The sequence below is a fragment of the Rhinatrema bivittatum genome, chromosome 9, assembly GCF_901001135.1.
Source record: "Rhinatrema bivittatum chromosome 9, aRhiBiv1.1, whole genome shotgun sequence".
Taxonomy (NCBI): Eukaryota; Metazoa; Chordata; class Amphibia; order Gymnophiona; family Rhinatrematidae; genus Rhinatrema; species Rhinatrema bivittatum.
Window position 1 is genome coordinate 162,711,639 of NC_042623.1, and position 22,245 is coordinate 162,733,883.

Sequence of the window (22,245 nt, forward strand, 5' to 3'; positions counted from 1 at the left end):
CAAATGCCACCAAACAGACCATCTTCAAAGTGAGACTCTTAATTGAAGCCTCTCTAATTAATTCAAAATAGGAATCTAGCAAAAAAGGTCAAGAAAAAATTCAGATCCCAAGAGGGAACCAGGTCTCTCAAAGGAGGCTTAATGTGTTCATTTCCAACATGAAACAAGAAACATCTGGATAAGAGGACAATACCCCTGATAAAGATAGAATATGTATATGTGTGTGTGGTCTGTGTGTTTTGGGGGGTGCGGGGTTTGATAGCCCATATGAGTCATTGTCACTGAATATAAGGAGTACGACCATTGAAAAAAGTCCAAAAATTTGAAATTTGAGGTTGGTAGATGATAGTCTGAATCTGGATCACCATATTTCTATGGTGGTTCAGAGGGTCTTTTTTAGGCTTAGACAGTTGAGATAGTTAGGTTGGTACCTGAATATTTAAGTTTTTAGATTGGTGGTTCAGGCATGGATATGTCCTTTGTACCATTACTGTAATTCCGCATTGGTGGGCCTTGCATTGCATTGTTTACAAGTGGTACAGAACATGGCAATTTGCCTAATATTTAGCCCCCCAGGACAGGTCAGTGCGACTCCTTTACTAATTCGCTTTCTTTGGTTGTCTGTTGAAAATTTAAGCTAATGACCATGATGTATAAGGCACTACATGGGTTGGGTGCCAGTTACTTACAAGACAGGATTAGGAGTTATATACCTAATAGAAATGTGCACTCTGGAAAGCAGTACTGGTACGTGTTCTGACTAGATAGGAGGTCTGTAAAGAGGTAAACAGGAAAAGAATGTTCTCAGTTTGTGGACCAGAGTTGTGGAATTCAGTGTCCTTGGAGGTGAGAATAGAAGCAAACTACAGTATCTTAGTTTTAGGAAGAAGGTAAAGGCATGATTCTTTCTATTGTAATGAGGGTCTCATTGTCTGGCTACTTTTGGATGGAACAGGGCAAGGTGGGTAGAAGGTGGTCTTTTTGTTAGATATGTTGTAGGGGAGTTTTGTCTTAATAGAGGTTTTTTTGTTTTATGGGAATGGCTGTTACATCAATTGTATTTGTGAACCACTCTGGCCATCCCCTATAACAAACAATAGCTTCCCACTCGAACCTTCAGGGACTTCAGATCCATCTCCTTTAATAAACTATCCTGCAAGAAATCCAAAATTCAAGGAACAGAGGCACCTAAGAACGATTTGCCTGACTGAACACCAGTCTTCAAAGATCCACCAGACTGACTCTAGCATATGCTATGAAAGTAGAAGTCTTCCAAGACTTGATAAAGCTATTAACTATTTCCCTAGAGTAACCCATTTTACTCAAAGAGACACCTCAAGGGCCAAGCCATAAGCCAAAAATCGACCCAGACTCTTGTGACGAAGATGTCCTTGAAACAGAAGATCCTCCCTCTGCAGCAGATGAATTGGATCCCTGTACAATGACCTGATGAGATCTGCATACCAAAGCCAACCTGGAGCCACTAGAATCACCAGTCCTTGATAGCTGCAGTCCTCTGCCTACCAGAGTTCTGGTAGGGAACATGTAAAGAACCACTCCCTGAGGCCATTCCTGATTCAAGGCATTGAGATCCGATAAACCTCAATCTGTCGACTGAAAAACTGGGCTACCTTCGCCTTACTGCTGGTCGCCAAAAGATATATAAGAAGCTCCCCCCATTTGCGAATAATCAGCTCAAATGCTCACTGAGAAAGATACCACTCTCTGGGATTTATGACATTCTGACTGAGAAAATCCACCTGAGCATTTTCTACCCCAGCTATGCGTAATGCTAAGAGCACCCTTGCATTCTTTTCTGCCTATTTTAGTAAAAGTTCTGCCTCTTCTACCACTTGCCCCACATATGCCACTGCTGTTGTATTCTTCAATATGATCCTAATCCCAAAGCATGGGCACATACTAGACTAGATTAGAGTCAACCATATCGATCTGGTCTCCAAACGGTTCATGGACCATCTGGCTTTCTCCTTCAATCATGCACTCTAAGCCATTTGGCCCAGACAATGAGCCTCCCATCCTTTCAAGCTGGCATTCGTCATCTCTGTCACCCAGAAGCTCAAGATCTATTCTCAGTTTCAAGTTATTTGATTCTATCCACCATTGCAACTTGAAACTTGTTTACTCCGGGATTGGAAATCTCCTCAAGAAATCCCGCAACACAGGGTCTTATCTGGACAACAAGGTCTTCTGAAGTGGCCTCATATGTGCTCTTGCCCATGGAATGAGATCCAGGGCTACTGTCATTGAACCCAGTAACTGAAGATTAACTCCATTCCACTAGAAACTGGATAGCTAATAAGGAACGAACCTGGCTTTGCAGCTTCTGAATCCTTTGATCTGTCAAGCATACATGACCCAATTGCATATCAAATACAGCACCCTGATATTCCACTGACTGAGAGGATTGCTCTACTAGAAGTTCACCAATCACCCCAATTCCCTTGTTAGTAGCTATCAGACTCCACTTAAATCAACCAATTGTCTAGATATGGGTGAACCAGGATTCCTTGTCTCAGCACTGTTGTCACCACTACCATTATCTTAGAAATGGTTCTCGGGGCCATTGCTAATCTAAATGGAAGCACCCAAAACTGGAAATGGTCTCCCAGTATCATAAAGCGAAGATTCTTCTGATGCTCCTTTCTTATAGAAATGTGAAGATATGCATCCATAAGATCCAAAGAAATCAGGAACTCTCCTTGCCGCACTGCTATTATAACCTATCTCAGAGTTTCCATCTGGAAGTGAGATACTCTCAGAGATCTGTGGGTTTGCTTCAAATCCAGAACTGATCAAAACTTCCCATCCTTCTTGGAGACCCAAAATAGACTGAGTACTGACCCTGTCTCCATTGCTCTTGCAGAAGTGGGACAATGGCTCCTAAAAGCAGAAGTTGGTTGAGTATTATCCTTACTGCCTTCTTCTTTTGGACAGAATGACAAAAGGAAACTATAAACAAGTCTAAAATAGGGCACAAACTCCAAGGTGTACCCATCCTGAACCACCTCCAGGATCCACTGACCTGACGTAATCTGAACCCATCTCCAACAGAAATCCGATAGCCAACCACCTATCCTGGGAACTGGAGACAGGGCCTCCAAAACTTAATTGGGAACTGCAGAAGGAGCCAGAGGATCTGAAAGATCCTCCTTTCTCGCTCTTTTTGGATACCTGAAAGGACTGAAATCTACTGAAAGGCCTGATCTTCTGACCACTTGAAGATCTCCCTTTCCAAAGTGGCTGGAGTCACGAAATCTATTGTGGATTGGCATAGAATGATATGAATACCACAAATATCATGGAAAGTTGCACAAACCATACTCAAAAATCCAGGAGCAAAGGTGTGCTGTGAAACAAATTTATAGGAGGTCTGGTAAGTAGACAAAAGTCAGTAATTATGAATAAACACAACAGATTTATTTCGAAGCAGGGTTAGCAATAGAATATAACTCAGTCCACCGACACGGGACCAGATTTCACCAAGGCTTCATCGGGAAGGATGGATTACATCAAAAGCACTTTAGTAGCATCAAAATTACTTAAACAAGTGACTGGAAATAAAAATAAATGAGAAAAGCAAAACTTTTAAGCATAAAAAACAGGATGACTTACACAGCCTTGGCGAAACATGGTCCAGTGTCAGGGGGATTGAGTTATATTCTACTACTGACCCTGCTTTGAAATAAATCTGTTGTGATTATTCATAATTACTGACTTTTATCTGCTTACCAGCCCACCTGTACATTATTTTGGAGCACACCTTTGCTCCTCCATAGAATGAGATGAAACCTTTGGCATATCCTCAGAAAGCCTAGGTATCTTAAGAGTCTTCCCAAACCTTGGCCATCTTCTCAAGATCCTTGCCAAACAATAGCTTACCCTTGTACAGAAGCTTAGTCAAATTTGTCTTAGAAATGGAGTCCACTGACCAATTACACAACCACAAGAGTCACCTAGTGGCCGCAATAGAAGCCATAGTCCTATCTGCTTTACAAACCAAATCAAAGGAAGCATCAGTCAAATATGCCACTCCAGGTTCCAACTGAGAAGCTTCCTCCAAAACTGTAGAATCACCATCTAGAACACTCTTCTGAACGTGCTGCGACATATGCAAGCTTGCCATAGCCATCACAGAGTTACAAGCTGCTCCTTCAGCCTGCTGCCTTATAATCCCGCACCCGATACAGAGCACCGTCTTTTTTTCAACGGCATCACACCTCTGCACTCGTGCTCCCTGCAGTGCTTGTTGAGACCAGAGAGGCAGGAAACTCACTAAGAGAAGGCTGACACACCTTTAAGCAAGGCCAAACCTGAAGTTCCTTTCTTTCAACTTTTTTATTTTAATTAGGCCAGCAAGCGGAACAGGCTATCGAGGTACTTTTTTTTTTTTTTTTGGTAGGTGATTTTCCTTCAACCAAGAGAGGGGTACTCTACTTTCATCTTGGGAGTTGCTCTTCCAATTTTCCAACTTCTTCCTTTGGCCTAACAAGGCTTCAGCACAGAGCATGGGATGCTCGCCTATCATCTTCTGGAGACAGAGAATACTGGCAGGCTGAGATCAGCACAGGAGCCTATTTAGGTGACATCAGCAAGTCTGTTATTCTCTATCTCCATGTGCTGGTTGGTGAGCATAACCCATACATCTAGACTGGTCTGGCTGGATGAAGAGAAAATTTTCTTTTTCTACTAGAAGTCAGGTGGTGCACTTCCATGGGTGGATTTCAGATTAGCCCCATTAATTTCCTAGATGAGCAAGTTCTTCAGCCAAAAAGGAAAGCAGGAACCAAGGGGTTCAGATATCGTGGTAGAATCACGACTGGCATCCAGAGTCTTTGGCCCGTGTATCTGCTGGAAGCCTGTGCATGCTTTTAACTGTGCTTTGAAGGTGCAAGCAGGGGTGCTCCTTCACAAAAGTCAGAGGATTATTTCCTAGAAGATCCTGTCCATGCTCTTTTACAACCTTAGTTGTTAAGAGATCTAGGCTACATAGTGAGAATACTTCATGTCAGGGATTATTCCCTCCAGTGGTATGAAAGTGGATTACATAACACATCTTAGAGCTTGGAGCCTCTGTGAAATCAGTTTATGGGGGAGACAATATTTCCTGTTGAGAGGTCCATTCCTTCAATCTTGTACTTCTGCCAAAGGCGATTGGGATGAAGGTATAACTTGCAAATTTTGCAGACAGCAAAGACTGGCTCTGGCTTGATGCAAGAGACACAGACATAGCTCTCTCGCTACTCTCTCAGTTTAGATACTTTCTTCTGAAGATTCAAGATCAAACGTTCTCCACTGCAGGTGGTCTCCTTGACCTGGAAGTGAGCCAGCATCCCTTCCTCTTGAGCTTCATAGGACAGCATTTCTAAAGTCTTGTTGTTGAAGTCAGACTTTTTGGTGCCTTTGGTAATTTTAAAAGAAAGGGGATTTATGCACCCAATTCACTTTTTTGGAGGGTAGATTTTCATTACTGATGGAATTGGGCTAGTCATTTATGAGGGTGAGAAAGTCAGGCGATGTAGGCCAGGATGGGGTTAGACATTTCAAATCCATTACAGGCTATCTTTGAGATATTTGTAGGTGACCAGTTTCTTCTCAGATATATATTTTGGCTACTAATGTATCCTGTTAAAGCACAGTGGTTTCTAAGGTATCAATTTCAGCAGTAATCAAGGAGAGGAGCAAATTGGCCTCTCCAGCAAGAGTTTACAGGTCTTAGTTAAGGACTCCTCATAGGCAGAATCAAAATCTGTCTCTTTCTAGAAGTTAATGACAGGGCAGCACTCTTGCCCACAATTGCATCCATGCTCTAAACCCTTCAAGATTGGTGTGCAGGCAGGGAGAGGCTATGTCTTGGATGCAGGAGTTCTGAGAGGTATCGTGGCTTCCTTCCACACGGACTGGGTGGAGCTTTGGTACTTCTCACTTGTCTGGACTGGTCTGGCATGGACGATAAGGAAGGTGAAATTTAAACTTGTTAATTTTCTTTTCTCTAGTCCTGCCAGGCCAGTCAAGAATGCACCCAAGAAAGCCACAGCATCAAGGACTCCTGAACTGATAAGATCAGAAACCTAACAGTGAGTACATTCCTGCTCGCGCTGAAAGCAGCTGGTCTAATTGTAAGCTTAGGGTAGGGATGCTTATTCCTGGGGAAATAACCAAGGGGTGTTGTTTTCTGGCTGTATTTGGTTTTGTTTGTAATGGTGATTTTGTTGTCTTAGCTTTGACATAGGATACAGAATAGCTGACGGCAGCACCAGACCTTTACAGGGAAAGTGAAGTGAGCTTTGAGCTTTTTTCTCTGTCTCCATCTGCTGGTAGAAGGACACAGTCCACTTGTCTAGATTGGTCTGGCAGGACTAAAAGAAAGGAAATTAACAGGTAAGTTTAAATTTCACCTTTTTGTTTACTGAGAATTGCACTATCATTGACTTTACATAAGACGCAGTCAGGCCTGTGACACCATAAGATGTGAAGTTACACACTTTGCTAAGAATAGACACTGTTCACTTACACATATACCGTCACCATACAGACAAACAAGGCCACAAATACATGTTCAGAATGTCAGAGAAGGGCAAGTACCATTATGCCTGTAGTTAAATATAAACATAAAAGCCACACACAAGAATTATTATAACATGAAGTCACATGTTTAAAGACACAAAAATGCAGATACAATGAACATAATGTAACCAGTCAGAAACAAAACAGTCACAAGATCAGACACTATGTACAAAGAAACAAATAGGACCAGCAACACATAAATGTGGTCAAGCACAGCTGTTGCCAAAGTTAACCATGATCAGCGACTACTAGCTTTGTCAAATGTCACAAACTACACAGTCAAATATTAACAGCTATCATAAAACACAATCAGAACACACAGGCACATGAGTGAGAAGTGAAATTCAGGACCAGTCATTATAAAAGCTATACAGCCACTAGTGTGGCTAAACTACCATACAATCACAAGTACTGCCGTAAAACAGATAGTAATCAGCCTGCAAAGCAAAAATTGCATGCATTCATATACTCAGCCGCAAAGCATACAAAAAGCAGGATTCAGCAATATATTGCGAAGGAAAGTCCGGGGATAAAGTTTTGGCAGAAGAGACTTTTGCAAAGACTCATTTCTCAGTTTCTCTCAAGACACTTTGTGCTCTTTGCTACATGAGAACAACAGCGGCTCTATTTAATGACAAGTCTGGTCAGCATTAGAAAAGGTTTTGTTCTCCTTTTTCATAAAACTACATAGAATACCTCTGGAATGCAACTTACAAGGCTATTGGCTGAGTGGAAGTCACATGGTCTCATAATTTCCTGCCACTAGCCCAGAGTGGACTGTTAGAAGATGTATCTCATGGCAATCCTATTCTCCTAAGCCTTCAATGCCAACCTCTAGTTTCTGAAAACATGGAAAAGTTAAGCAGTTCTACACCCTATCTCCTTCTCCCAGGTTCTTAATTGATTTGTAATCTGTTTTATTTAATGTTTTCTAAACCTTATAGCCTTCTTCACTCCCTCCTTGTGGCCTGCAACTTCATTATTTTATTTGCATTATTTTCTGCTTGGCTACTTCCTCATTTTCTCTTGAGCTAATAAAAGGCAGGAGGTTAATTCACCTCAGTTTATAAAATGTTTGTACACGTTACACAGGCAGGAGGCTACATACTGTGTATATTGTACTTTGATTGATACATTATCTAACCTTAACTACAGTCTCCAGGTCCTCTGACAGGACACTCTGGGGATGATGCAATAAATATGCGCAGAAAGCGGGTGCTGAAGTCAGCACCCACTTTCTTAATGCATCCCCAGACGCCCCCCCCTTGGCGAACCCGATCAGCGTCGGCCATCCACTGGTTAGGAAAACCGACGCCGAGTTTACTGGCGTCGGTTTTCCTAAATGCTGCACAGCCAGGGGATTCAGGAAATGGACGCTTGTCAGTTGTGTCAGTTTCCTGCACCCGACTACTGGCGCTTTTTAACTTTTTCTTTTTTTTTTAAGCTAGTTTATTTAGTTTTTCCTCCTACTTTATAACGCAATGATATTAAGTAGGAGGCAGTACAGAATAGCAGTTTTTCTGCTTTTCTGTACTAGTTTAAGGAGTGCTCAGCTATGAATGCCTGCTGCAGGCAGGCGTTAAATTTCTGATTGCTAAAATGTGCGTCCTAGATGCACTTTTTTTTTTTTTTTGCATCGGGAGTGAATGCCTAATAGCCTCAATCACATGCTTTTGCATGTGATGAGCACTATTAGATTCACACCGCATTAGATGCATGTTGTAGAGGCGCTAATCCCCTTATTGCATAAGGGGATTAATTAGTGCCTACTCGACCCACGTCCAACTGCGGGTTATACAGTGCGCTCAGCTGAGCGCACTGTATTGCATCAGCCCCTCTGTGTATATACAGTAAAGTTACTGTGTGTCACTCTACCTGTATTGGTATTGTTTGGAAGTATTTATTGTCTTTTATATCTTTTTATGCATTTTTTATTGCTTTATGCTTTTACTCACCTTGTGCAATGCCTTTGGAAAGACAGGATATGAGTGTATTAAATGTAATTAAAATCTTTTATAAATTATAAAATGAGATTTCAAATATGGCTAAAAGAGGAAGGCAAAACATATAGAAGTAGGTACTACATACAGAAAGAAAAATGAAAATGAGACTGTGTTGACGACAGAGAAGTAAGAGCTAACTGGAAAGGGAAATTACTTGTTTTTTTAGGAAAGCACCCCAACAGGCAAATACAATAAGCCACATATTCTGTCACATGGCGCTTCTCTCAGACTCTAAAACTTTCTCTTCTTTACATTCTGTGCTGATAGGTAATTATAGTTACTGGAAATCAATTGCCTCATTTTCTTTTTAAAGAAAGATAATGGAGAAGAAGTATGAGTTAGAACATAAGAAATTGCATGCTGGGTCAGACCAAGGGTCCATCAAGCCCAGCATCCTGTTTCCAACAGAGGCCAAACCAGGCCACAAGAACCTGGCAATTTTACCCAAACACTAAGAAGATCCCATGCTACTGATGCAATTAATAGCAGTGGCTATTCCCTAAGTAAACTTGATTAATAGCCATTAATGGACTTCTCCTCCAAGAACTTATCCAAACCTTTTTAAACCCAGTTATACTAACTGCACTAACCACATCCTCTGGCAACAAATTCCAGAGCTTTATTGTGCGTTGAGTGAAAAAGAATTTTCTCCGATTAGTCTTAAATATGCTACGTACTTGCTAACTTCATGGAGTGCCCCCTAGTCCTTCTATTATTCGAAAGGGTAAATAACCGGGTCACATCTACTCGTTCAAGACCTCAGTCACATCTACTCGTTCTGGAATATCAGCACTGGAGAGCAATTATTGCAGTTAAGCAATTACCCTCTTGCATTACTATTAAGGTCACACACAAGTGTCTGAAAGAGTGTGCCAACAGGATACAAAAGAAAAAAAATTACAGAAATAAATTTTTGGTGTTTCTATGTTGTTTTTTTTTCATACAAGAAAGAAACACAGATAACCCTTGAGGTAGATCTATAAAAAGGGGCCTTAAGAGGATGGGAGTTGTCTATTATACAGAAAACAACCTCTAAGAACATAAGAATATGCCATACTGGGTCAGACCAAGGGTCCATCAAGCCCAGCATCCTGTTTCCAACAGTGGCCAATCCAGGCCATAAGAACCTGGCAAGTACCCAAAAACGAAGTCTATTCCATGTTACCGTTGCTAATGGCAGTGGCTATTCTCTAGGTGAACTTAATAGCAGGTAATGGACTTCTCCAAGAACATATTCAATCCTTTTTTAAACACAGCTATACTAACTGCACTAACCACATCCTCTGGCAACAAATTCCAGAGTTTAATTGTGCGTTGAGTAAAAAAGAACTTTCTCCGACTAGTTTTAAATGTGCCCCATGCTAACTTCATGGAGTACCCCCTAGTCTTTCTATTATCCGAAAGAGTAAATAACCTATTTACATCTACCCGTTCTAGACCTCTAAGGCACTGTAAAGTCAAAAAGAGTCCCAGAAAGAACAGGCAGTGTCAAGATTAGGGATAGGCAATTCTGGTCCTCAAGTACCTCTCACAGGTCGGATGGTTTTCAGGATATCCACAATGAATATACATGAGAGATATTTGCATTCAATAGAAGCAGTGCAGGCAAATATATCTCAAGTACATTAAGTAAGGATATTCTGAAAACCAGATGTTTGTGGCACGCGAGGCCCAGAGTTGCCTACCCTGGTCTAGACAATAGTGTTTGGTTAAAGTGTAGGTAGAACACCATACTGTACAGCTTGGCAGCTCTTCTTAGTGGAGACCTAGCAACATCATCATCATCCTAACAATCTTGACAAGACGTAAGACAGAGAAATAAGATACAGAGTCTCTGTTAGTCAAATGGACATTGTATATTTACCCGCAAAAACAAAGCAAGTTGAAATTTCAAACATACTTTATTCTACTCCCATCAGAAAGCAAGAGTTCAACCTGTGGTAAGAAGCTTTGGCCTGGTACAAATAAAAAGTGAATAAAAATATTGGAAGAACAAAAGACTAGTTAAGATGGAATTCCGATGCCAGATTAGGCAGGAACTTGGGATATGCCTAGAGCACCATGTTGCCTTTGTAAACTTTAGTATAAAGCAGATCAGCATTAGGACCTGGAACTCACTGACTTCATGGGCTGAAGTACTGAAGGGTTTTCCTATTTTGTGTCTGGCCTACAAGTTGAAGTGATTGCCAATAAAAATATAGGGGTAAATTATCAAAGTTACGCATGGGCGTCCATGTGCGGGCGCTACTCGGCGCGCACACATGGACGCCCGATTTTATAACATGCGCGTGCACACTAGTGCATCTTGTGCGCGTCAACGCCCGCAGCCTTCCTCTGTTCCCACCCCCCTTCCCCTAATCGAGCTCGCAGAGGAAAAAGCTTCATGGGGTTTTTCATGTCCTCAGGCAATATATTACTCTTTGACTCTCCCACTTGCTTCATGAGCTGCTGCAAATCCTCTCCAAATAGCAGCTTTCCCTTGAAGGGGAGATTAGATAGTTGCACATCCATCGACCAATTCTGTAGTCATAGGAGTCTTCTTGCAGCTACCGCTATCTTCCGGCAGAAGTCTGGATCATGTCAAACAGAGCATCAGCCACAGAGGGCACTCCTGCCTCAGCCCCTTACTGCTTGCATGCCTTCTGTACCCCAGCACACGCACTGCATGAAGGCTCCAAGCAAAACCTCAAACCATCTTTGAGCAGGATCTCCAGATTCCGAGCCTGGACATCTTTTAGAGCTGCTGCTCTGGCTACTGGAATGAATGTTTTCTCAAGGACTTCAAGATCTGCTCCGGCCAGGGGTATAGCTCTTGCTACCTCCAAGCCTGCCTCAGGAGAGTCCCCCTCCCAATCTACCAGCATCTTCACTGTAGTCAGCAATGGAAAGGCCTATGGGGGTCTCCTTAATCCCTCCAGGACCGGGTCACCCCTTCATTATCCGAGTCCTCGCAGGTTTGTTCCGGCAAGGGATATAGCTTAGCCATAGCTCTGGCTACCTTCAGGCCCACTTTGGGAAACTCCCTGATCCACTAACTTCTTCACTTTCTTGGGTAAAGGAAAGCCACCTCAGGAGGCCCCCGCAGTCCCTTTAGGACCAGGTTCACCCCTTAATCTCCAAATCTTCCAACACCTGGTGAACCAGCTGACCTAACTCCTCCCTGCAAAACAACTGAACTACCCGAGGGCAGTCACCCTCAGCAGTCGGGACGTCATCGAATAGGATCCACTAAATCGTTGACCGGGACCTTGTCCGGCACCACCACAGTATCCTGCCGCTGATTGGGCCCATCCGACTCGCATGACATGTCCTCGTCCTCAGACATAGACCATCCCAGCCCAAGGAGACACAGGATCCCTCCAGAGCCCACCTGATTCCCCCCCCCCCCCGAGGCTTTTTACTCACAAGGGGTTTTCTGGGAAGTGGCCACCTGGATCCTGCCTCCTTCTCAGCCAAATAGGCCTTGTGAAGCAGGACAAGATCCGCTGAAAACTGCTCCAAATCTGAAGAGGAGCGATCCTGACCATTGTCCTTCCTGGCCCCCCGTTCCTTCCCTGCCACCAGCAAGGGTTAAATCGACGGGCAAAAGCAGGGGAGGGGAGTCCCGAGGCTCTGAAGCAGTCTCTGCTCCTACCATGTGCTCTCAAAATGGTCAGCTGAAGATGAACTGGTAATTTCCTTGCTGTGTGCATGTTAGAAACATCCAATGACTTATGCGTGTAAAAGCCGACTTTCCGGGGGGGGGGGGGATTAAAATGCGTCTAAATATTGCGAGTAAAATCTACTCACATATCCCTTTAAAATTTTAAGCATAAATACTCTTTTATATCATTTGTGCACACATTTCTGACTAAATTCAAACTTATCTTGCCACATGAATGTCGGTATAGAAAAGTTCAAATTGCCTTTGCTGCTACTTAGACTGACAAATTTGAAATTATCTGGATAAGCAGTACTTGTTTTTAGACTTATCCGGCTATCTTAGATGGTCAAATGGTGCTTTACAGACTTATCCGGCTATATGAGGCTACTAAGCCAGATAAACTGGAACTTAACTGGGTAAGAGCTGATACTTTTCCAGATAAGTCCGAACTTGTGAGACTCCTGGTTTTTACATAGATGAGTGTTTGTGCAGGCATAGTACATGCATTTTATAACCTGCGCATATCGTATCCCCACACGGTAAAAAATAAAGTAGTACATTTTTGTGTGCCCATATACACGAATAAATGGGTGCACGTGAGCAGTTCTGAAAGTTTTCCTTCCTGGGTTCTAAAATTTATGAGCTGAGCATGCTCTGAAAATTGACCCCTTAGCTTTCAAATTTTGCCCCGTCTAATTTTCATTCTTCAGTAACCTCTCTTTACTCTTCCACTATTTATTTATTTCATTATTTATTTAACAGCTTTTTTATACCGACATTCGTAGGAACATCGTATCGGTTTACAAAGAACTAAGAGAAATACAGCGAACAAGGTAAAGGGGGAGGGTGCAAATAACAACAGATATAGATTAACTAATAAGAAAGTAAAAATAGTACAAAAGAACACTGCAAACAGATAACCATAAACATACTAATAAAATAAAGGGTGAGCTGAGGCGCCCAATAAGGGGAGAAAATAAATAGCTAAGATAAAATAATAGACGGGAAGGGACGGGAAGGGAACTGGAAGACTTATGCTGGGAAGGCCTGCTTAAAGAACCAGGTCTTTAGCTTTTTTTTTAATTTGTATTTGCAGGGCTCCGAGCGGAGTTCTGAGGGGAGAGCATTCCAGTGGGAGGGACCAGCTTGCCCTTTCTGTGGCATTTTATTATTTTATCTTAGCTATTTATTTTCTCCCCTTATTGGGCGCCTCAGCTCACCCTTTATTTTATTAGTATGTTTTCGGTTATCTGTTTGCAGTGTTCTTTTGTACTATTTTTACTTTCTTATTAGTTAATCTATATCTATTGTTATTTGCACCTCCCCCTTTACCTTGGTTAGGGGGAGGGTGCATGGTCTTGTTGATGGAGGGGGATCCTTGCAATGTCTCTGCGAGCCATATAATTCTTAATACCAGCCCCGTTCACATTCTACTAATATCATCTAGCTGCTCTCTCCAATAAAGAGCAACCTACCAGGACCATTGGTGTATATTAAGAACTTGGGAGCAGGCGAGAATACACGCTGAGAAACCCTCTGAGAAAATGGCAATCCAGCTTATCAAAATAGTTCAGTGTTTCCCAGTCTCTCCTGGAGGCACACCTAGCCAATCAGGTTTTCAGAATTTCCATGATGAATATGCATGAGATAGATTTGCATACACTGTGTCTCCCAATGTATGGAAATGTATCTCATGCATATTTATTATGGATATCCAGAAAACCATACAGGTTAGGTGTGCCTCCAGGAAAGGGCAGAGAAACACTGAAACAGTTGAGAGTCTCCCCTCTTATAGTTGGTAGCATGGCTATGGCTGGACAATCGCCTTGAGATTAGTGGGTGGCCCAAGCTAACACTGTCTTTGGAAACAAACAAATCAGGATGATCTTTCTTCTTTTCCTATTTAAAAATAAAAAGGCTTCACCTCCATCCATCATCAATGCCTAGGAACTCCTGGAAAAGAAGACCCTTAGGGGTAGATCTTTAAAAAATACGCGATCGCGTACTTTTGTTTGCGCACTAGGCGGAAGGATTTACGCGCACAGGCCTTTTAAAATCTGCCCCTAAGTGAGCAAACTGCTAGCCAGAGAAAAAGGAGGTGGTGGAAGGCCGATCCCTGCTGCCTGAAAGAAGGAGCAGATCCTGGAGAAGAAATCAGGAAGCTGTATAGGTCTTATTTAACTAGGTACTCACGTAAAGGACAAATCCAGTTAAACTTGCAATAGAAGTGACCAAGAACTGGATATCACAGAATAGTCCAAAGGCAGACTGCCTGTCTAACCCCAACTGGCTGCAGACACAACCTGTGAAAGAGAGGATCCTTTCTAGAAGGCAGGGTCGCTCCATGCATTTAGCGAATAGCTGGACGCAGAAGATGTTCTTGTTAGCTCTACAGTCAAGTGGACTGGCTTCCATAGCTGGATGCAGAGGGCATGGTCGTCAGTCTAACGGTTAGATGGAATGGCTCTCAAAAGCAAGATCCTAAGCAAGGGCTCTTAGAGAAAATAATGTCAGAGGAAAAAGCCAGTTTTAGGGAATAAGAAAGTCTCAGAGAAAAAGCCTTGGGGAGAGGGAGGGGGGATGGTTTTAGACAAAAAACCCAAAAACCTCTGGCCCCTCTCTTCTAAACAGTTTTTGAATAATGGAAAAAAAAAACCCCTTCCATATCAGAAGCACTGGCATCTATAATACCACCATTTATGACCTGACTGATATTCCTGCTGTACAAGTACACAGGGCCAAGATGGCACTTAGAGTTTCTCCTGCCTCAGCTTCTACCGTGTTCCAGAATGAGAGCCTGACCTTGGCTCCACTAATAATCTTAACGAATGCAGTTTCACTGGAGGGCGAGCTGGCCTGGCCCTCTCGTTACCTGACTCAACAAAACTGGAACGGAAAGAAGCCTGCAAATTTTAAGATTTCACATCTTATTCCGGTGGAGACAACTCTCAAGAATTCTATCTAAAATTTATTAGTGATGGCTCAAACTTTACTCTTATGAGATGCTAGGCCCATTGTGCTGCCTCTCCTGCCCCCCACCCAAGTCCCTCTCATCTCTGTGATGCTCAGAAAGCACACATTGCTCCCTGGGCAAGTTCTTTTCTGTACTTGCTCTTTTTTTTTTTTTTTTTCTTAGCTTCCCTTCCCTCAACCTTTCTGTTCTTCCTTTCCTCAACTCTCCCGCCCTCTGGCCTCCTTTCCACCTTTCTCCCTCCATCTTCCTCTCTCTGGCCGCTTTCCTTTTCCCTCCCTGCCTTTTACAGAGATGGTTCCTCCTCACCATGTCCCAAAAGCAAGGGGGCTGCACTGAGCTGCAGCAGTGACTGCCTCCTTGCAGTGGTCTGGTGGTGGCTTCCTCTCTTTACTGCCGCCAGGCGCCACGCAAATCATTCCTGACAGCGGCTTTAGTGTATTTTCAAGGCTGTTAAGGCGTTTGTGAGTGGGATTCTCCAGGGCTGCAGGAGACCAGCAATGTGTTAAGGCATCATAGGAGACAGAGCATCTGATCACATGCTATTATTGCTTCTGGAAATATTGGGATATGTGAGATTTCATTAGTCAGCCACCTATAGTGGGAAGGAGAATATCCTACGATTTCAGACTGCTGAGGAGAAAGTTACAGATTACTCTTTATCCTACAGGTTTGAGTATCGTAATTTCAAAGTTAGTAACTTTTGGATCTCCCAGTGCCAATATCTCACTGCATCCTGATGTCCAGTTCATATTACAAAAAATAGAAAAAATACTCCTATTCCTCCTAGGAGTACTAATTGAATGTGACCTTCATAATAAGGCATATCGATAAATTGCTCTCACAAATGCATGCTCTCTGCCTTATATGTAATTATAGGTCACTGTGAACCCCAACGTGTAATTTTTTAAAACTTTTTTTGCAAATAAAAATTGTCCACATTATTAATTATAAAAAAGCATGCAACAGTTCTTGTATATTTCCAAATGCTGGTACTTATCTTTCTTCTTATATGAATATTCAGAACAAACTAAATGTAAAAATCTTTCATAGGCAGCTGTTCAACTCACTCTCGCAGCCCTGTTGCATGCTTGTTTATAATTAATAATATGGACAATTTTTATTTGCAAAAAAAGTTTAATAAAATTACACGTTGGGGGTTCACAGTGACCTATAATTACGTATAAGGCAGAGAGCATGCATTTGTGAGAGCAATTTATCGATATGCCTATTATGATGGTCACATTCAATTAGTATGAGTAATAATTAGGGGGAAAGGAGTTTTTCCATTTTGGTTTATATCTTATACTCCATTTATTGTATAAGGAAGTGTTTCATAACATCAATTCATATTACACACATAAATGAGATATAAACTGAAATGAAGGATTGTTCCTGGAAACAATGCATTTGGAGGGTCTGCAACTGACCAACAGAAGGATTACAATGTCAGAAGTCACATACAATAAAAGTAATAAATTTAGCGCATTAATGCTGAGTGTACCAACAGATGGAGAAAGAAAATGTCATTGAGATTATAAGGACTTTGCTTTCCTAGGAGAGGAGGTTTAAGAAACAGGCAAGACATATAAACATGCATCCTCAAACTCTTATGCCTAGTCAGCCTTCCGCTACTGCCTGTCCCTGTGCTATACTGGACTTCTCTCTAAATTTGGCCAGCCCTTGACCCTTCAATGGCTACCAGAGTGCTCACAAAGTGACTGGGGAGAAAAAGAGAGAAATGAGTGTATGCTGAAGCCAATCCTTCAGAAGACAGGTCCCCTGAAGCATCTGGCTGGAGGACTAGTCCAGCAAAGAGCGCCATGCAGAGGAAACGTTATTATCAACAGGAAAGTACCTTGAGGTCCCTCCGCTCGAGGTGAAGGAGCTCAGAGCCCTGGATGTCGTGTCGAATGAAGATATCCTTATACTCACAGAGACTGAGGTGCTCAAGCCAGGCTGCCACCTCCTCCGTCCCCCAGAGGTGAACTGTCAGAGATGGAAAAGCAGGAGTGCATTGAGTTCCCAGAACCCAGAGCAGAGTGTGAAAGGAAGACCAACAGCTCCCACATTCCCAGACAGAAAGAGAAGAAAATCATAACACCCACAGTCCCAGAGTGGACAGAGAAAGGTCAACATTATGCACAAACCCATAAAACTAAAGAGAGAGAGAGAGAGGAAGCGAGAGGGGAGGGCAATAGAACTCCGACCAACAGGCAATAAGAGACCCAGAATACACCCAAAACTCAGAAAGAAAGGTACTGACAAAAACCACACAGGTTGTGAGAAAGACAGACTGACAGAGGAGAAAGAAAAGATGGACTACAGCATAACCACCTTAGAGAAAGATAAAGGTCAAAAGCCCAACACAGCAGAACCAGCAGTACCCACAATTTCACATGGGGGAGAGAGGAGGATCAGCAATATCCACAATTCTACAAAGAAGAGAGTAAAAGGGGAACACCAGTACCCATCTCACAGTTCAGGCATGGGAGCAGAGTCATTACATAACAGGATTACCATGCTGAATCATGGGAAGTTGTCACCACTGTGTTTGTCTGCCATCTACCTGGCCTCTGCCCTTTCACACCACCAAGCTGACATTTTTCTGCAGTGACCCAGAAGACATCCACTGTGCTTCTTTGCATACAAATGCATGCAAAATATTTACATACAATGCAAGCAAAAAAGTTAGCTTTCATTTTCTCCTCTGGAACTGAATATTTCACATCAGCTGAGAATAAAATCCCTCCTCAGGATGCCTGTGGAAGGGACTAGTAGTGAAAAATGAGACAGCCCGCATGTGCTTAAGAATCTAGAACCCTGACAATCCCTTGGGACAGAGGCAAGTAACTGCAAGTCCTTAGAACCCAAAGAACCCATAAAAAGAAAAAAAAAAATCATGTGTTTAGCAGCAGCAAAGCTTCATGGGTAGATTAAAAACTAATAAATCAACTAACCCAATAGGAGAAAGGGTCCAGGTACCACAGGCTGATTTCACTGCCCAGTTTTTATCATTACTGACCATCAGGATTTGAGCTCAGGGTGCACCTGTGTGGATGCAGGATCCCCAGCCAATTAGATTTGAGAACTGATTAAAGCCTGGGGGTGAATCAACGAGAGAAACATCATTAACTACATCAAAGGGAAGGGACTGGTACGGCACAACGTGAGCATATGGACTACCTGGTAACTTAAGACTATCCTTCCCTGCTAAAAAAAAAACAAAATTAAAAAATAAAGTCCTCAAAAATCATCTCTTATTAGGAACCTATAAATATAAAAAGAGAAATGCGAGGACACTGACTGAGAAAAAGGGAAAACACACACACACACAAAAAGATATATATACGCACACACAAAATATTTATCCATCTGTGATACAGTCAGACCTAGATAATCCAGGCTTAATTTATCCAGTCTGGAATGGAGAAATTACTTACCTGATAATTTCATTTTCCTTAGTGTAGACAGATGAACTCAGGACCAATGGGTTATGTGCTCCCCTGCTAGCAGATGGGAGACTGAGTCAGGTTTCAAAGCTGACGTCACCCTAGATACACCCCTGCAGTAATCTCAGCCATTCAGTATTCTCTTCAAAAAGCCATTGTGGACACACTATTGAAGAACTTGATTAGAATTTGGATACAATTTAATAACTTTAAAAACTGGAGACCGCAACTGTACTCATCCAAACATAAGTGCTGAATCTCAGCAATACTATAGATGCCCTGAACTCCTGTAACCTCATGGAATCAAAATCCCCTTTATGGGCGATTCCTTACCACCGTTCATGTGCAACCGTGGGCGGGATGCTGAGTCCATCTGTCTGAACTAAGGAAAACAAAATTATCAGGCAAGTAATTTCTCCATTTCTTAGAGCGTAGCCAGATGGACTCAGGACCTATGGGAACGGGGTGGAGGCTATACGCGGTCCAGTTAGCACTGCCCTCACAAAGGCTGCGTCCTCTCGGGCCTGGACGACCAGGCGATAGAACCTGGAAAAGGTGTGCAAAGAAGATCACATCACTGCTCAACAGATGTTGACGGGAGACAGTAGCTTAGCTTCTGCCCAGGATACGGCCTGAGCCCTAGTGGAATGAGCTTTGACTTGAAGGGCTAAAGGCTTCCCTGCCTCCACATAAGCTCCTGTAATCACTTCCTTGATCCAGCAAGCTATGGTAGTTCGTGAAGCTGCTTCACCTTGTTTTCTTCCTCCGTGAAGGACAAACAGTCTGTCTTGCGCACCGGTTCTGAACATTCCAGATACCACACTAAAAGTCTACCAACGTTTAAATGGCATAGGAGGCGGTAGTCTTCCGTGTCCTTGCGTCTATCTGGAGATGGTTAGAAAATGGATTGGTTCAGGTGAAATTCCGAGACTACCTTTGGTAAGAAAGAGAACATGCCATACTGGGTCAGACCAAGGGTCCATCAAGCCCAGCATCCTGTTTCCAACAGTGGCCAATCCAGGCCATAAGAACCTGGCAAGTTCCCAAAAACTAAGTCTATCCCATGTTACATTTGCTAGTAATAGCAGTGGTTATTTTCTAAGTCAACTTAATTAATAGCAGGTAATGGACTTCTCCTCCAAGAACTTATCCAATCCTTTTTTAAATACAGCTACACTAACTGCACTAACCACATCCCCTGGCAACAAATTCTAGAGTTTAATTGTGCGTTGAGTGAAAAAGAACTTTCTCCCATTAGTTTTAAATGTGCCACATGCTAACTTCATGGAGTGCCCCCTAGTCCTTCTATTATCCGAAAGAGAAAATAACCGATTCACATTTACCCGTTCTAGACCTCTCATGATTTTAAACACCTCTATCATATCCCCCCTCAGCCGTCTCTTCTCCAAGCTGAAAAGTCCTAACCTCTTTAGTCTTTCCTCATAGGGGAGTTGTTCCATCCCCTTTATCATTTTGGTCGCCCTTCCCTGTACCTTCTCCATCGCAACTATATCTTTTTTGAGATGCGGCGACCAGAACTGTACACAGTATTCAAGGTGCGGTCTCACCATGGAGCGATACAGAGGCATTATGACATTTTCCGTTTTATTCACCATTCCCTTTCTAATAATTCCCAACATTCTGTTTGCTTTTTTGACTGCCACAGCACACTGAACCGACGATTTCAATGTGTTATCCACTATGATGCCTAGATCTATTTCTTGGGTGGTAGCTCTTAATATGGAACCTAACATTGTGTAACTATAGCATGGGTTATTTTTCCCTATATGCATCACCTTGCACTTATCCACATTAAATTTAATCTGCCATTTGGATGCCCAATTTTCCAGTCTCACAAGGACTTCCTGCAATTTATCACAATGTGCTTGAGATTTAACTACTCTGAATAATTTTGTATCATCTGCAAATTTGATTACCTCACTCATTGTATTTTTTTCCATATCATTTATAAATATATTGAAAAGCACCGGTCCAAGTACAGATCCATGAGGCACTCCACTTTTTACCCTTTTCCACTGAGAAAATTGACCATTTAATCCTACTCTCTGTTTCCTGTCTTTTAACCAGTTTGTAATCCACAAAACGACAACACCTCCTATCCCATGACTTTTTAGTTTTTTTAGAAGCCTCTCATGAGGGACTTTGTCAAACGCCTTCTGAAAATCCAAATACACTACATCTACTAGTTCACCTTTATCCACATGTTTATTAACCCCTTCAAAAAAATGAAGCAGATTTGTGAGGCAAGTTTTCCCTTGGGTAAATCCATGTTGACTGTGTTCCATTAAACCATGTCTTTCTATATACTCTGTGATTTCGTCTTTAGAATAGTTTCCACTATTTTTTCCGGCACTGAAGTCAGGCTCACTGATCTATAGGTTCCTGGATTGCCCCTGGTGCTCTTTTTAAATATTGGGGTTACATTGGCCACCCTCCAGTCTTCAGGTACAATGGATGATTTTAATGATAGGTTATAAATTTTAACTAATAGATCTGAAATTTCATTTTTGAGTTCCTTCAGAACCCTAGGGTGCATACCATCCGGTCCAGGTGATTTGCTACTCTTTATTTTGTCAATCTGGCCTACTACATCTTCCAGGTTCATGATAATATGGTTCAGTTCTTCTGAACTTATCACCCTTGCAAACTATCTCTGGAACTGGTATATTCCCAACATCCTCATTAGTAAACACAGAAGCAAAAAACTAATTTAGTCTTTCTGCAATGGCCTTATCTTCCCTTAGAGCCCCTTTAACCCCTCGGTCATCTAACGGTCTGACTGACTCCCTCACAGGTTTCTTGCTTCGGATATATTTTAAAAAGTTTGTATTAGAGTTTTTGCCTCTATGGCCAACTTCATTTCAAATTCTCTCTTCGCCTGTCTTATCAATGTTTTATACTTAACTTGACAATGTTTATGCTTTTTCCTATTTTCTTCAGATGGATCCTTCTTCCAATTTATGAAGGATTTTTTTTTGGCTAAAATAACCTCTTTCACCTCACCTTTTAACCATGCCGGTGATCATTTTGCCTTCCTTTCACCTTTCTTAATGCGTGGAATACATCTGGATTGCGCGTCTAGGATTGTATTTTTAAACAATGTCCATGCCTTTTGAACACTTTTAACCTTTGCAGCTGCAACTTTCAGCTTTTTTCTATTTTCTTCATTTTATCAGAGATTCCCGTTTGAAAATTTAGTGTTAGAGCTTTAGATTTACTTATTATCCCCCTTCCAGTTATAGTTTTAAAATTTGATCATGTTATGATCACTATTGCCAAGTGGTCCCACCACCATTATCTCTCTCACCAAATTCTGTATTCCACTAAGAATTAAATGCTGGTTCCTGAACCAATTGCTCCATGAAGCAGTCATTTATTACATCCAGGAACTTTATGTCTCTAGCATGTCCTGATGTTACATTTACCCAGTCAATATTGGGGTAATTGAAATCTCCCATTATTACTGCACTGCTAAATTGGTTTGCTTCCCAGATTTCTCTCAGCATTTCATCATCTATCTGACCATTTTGTCCAGGTAGATGGTAGTATACTCCTATCACTATACTCTTA

The 22,245-nt window shown here is 42.1% G+C and overlaps 1 protein-coding gene across 8 annotated transcripts in view; it reads right to left on the reverse strand.

Annotated features, from left to right (window-relative positions):
- Nucleotides 1-22,245, reverse strand: part of DGKD (diacylglycerol kinase delta) — a 206,032-nt gene that overhangs the window by 10,546 nt on the left and 173,241 nt on the right. For 5 of the 8 annotated variants that reach the window (XM_029615077.1, XM_029615075.1, XM_029615078.1 and 2 more), the window contains one exon: nucleotides 17,061-17,191. The exons of 1 other annotated variant lie outside the window; for it this stretch is intronic. In XM_029615077.1, coding sequence (XP_029470937.1) covers nucleotides 17,061-17,191 — 131 coding nt within the window. Of the gene's footprint in view, nucleotides 1-17,060; nucleotides 17,192-18,162; nucleotides 18,305-22,245 lie in introns of those variants that run through there. 2 more of the 8 variants (XR_003858537.1, XR_003858538.1) reach the window with 2 other exon arrangements.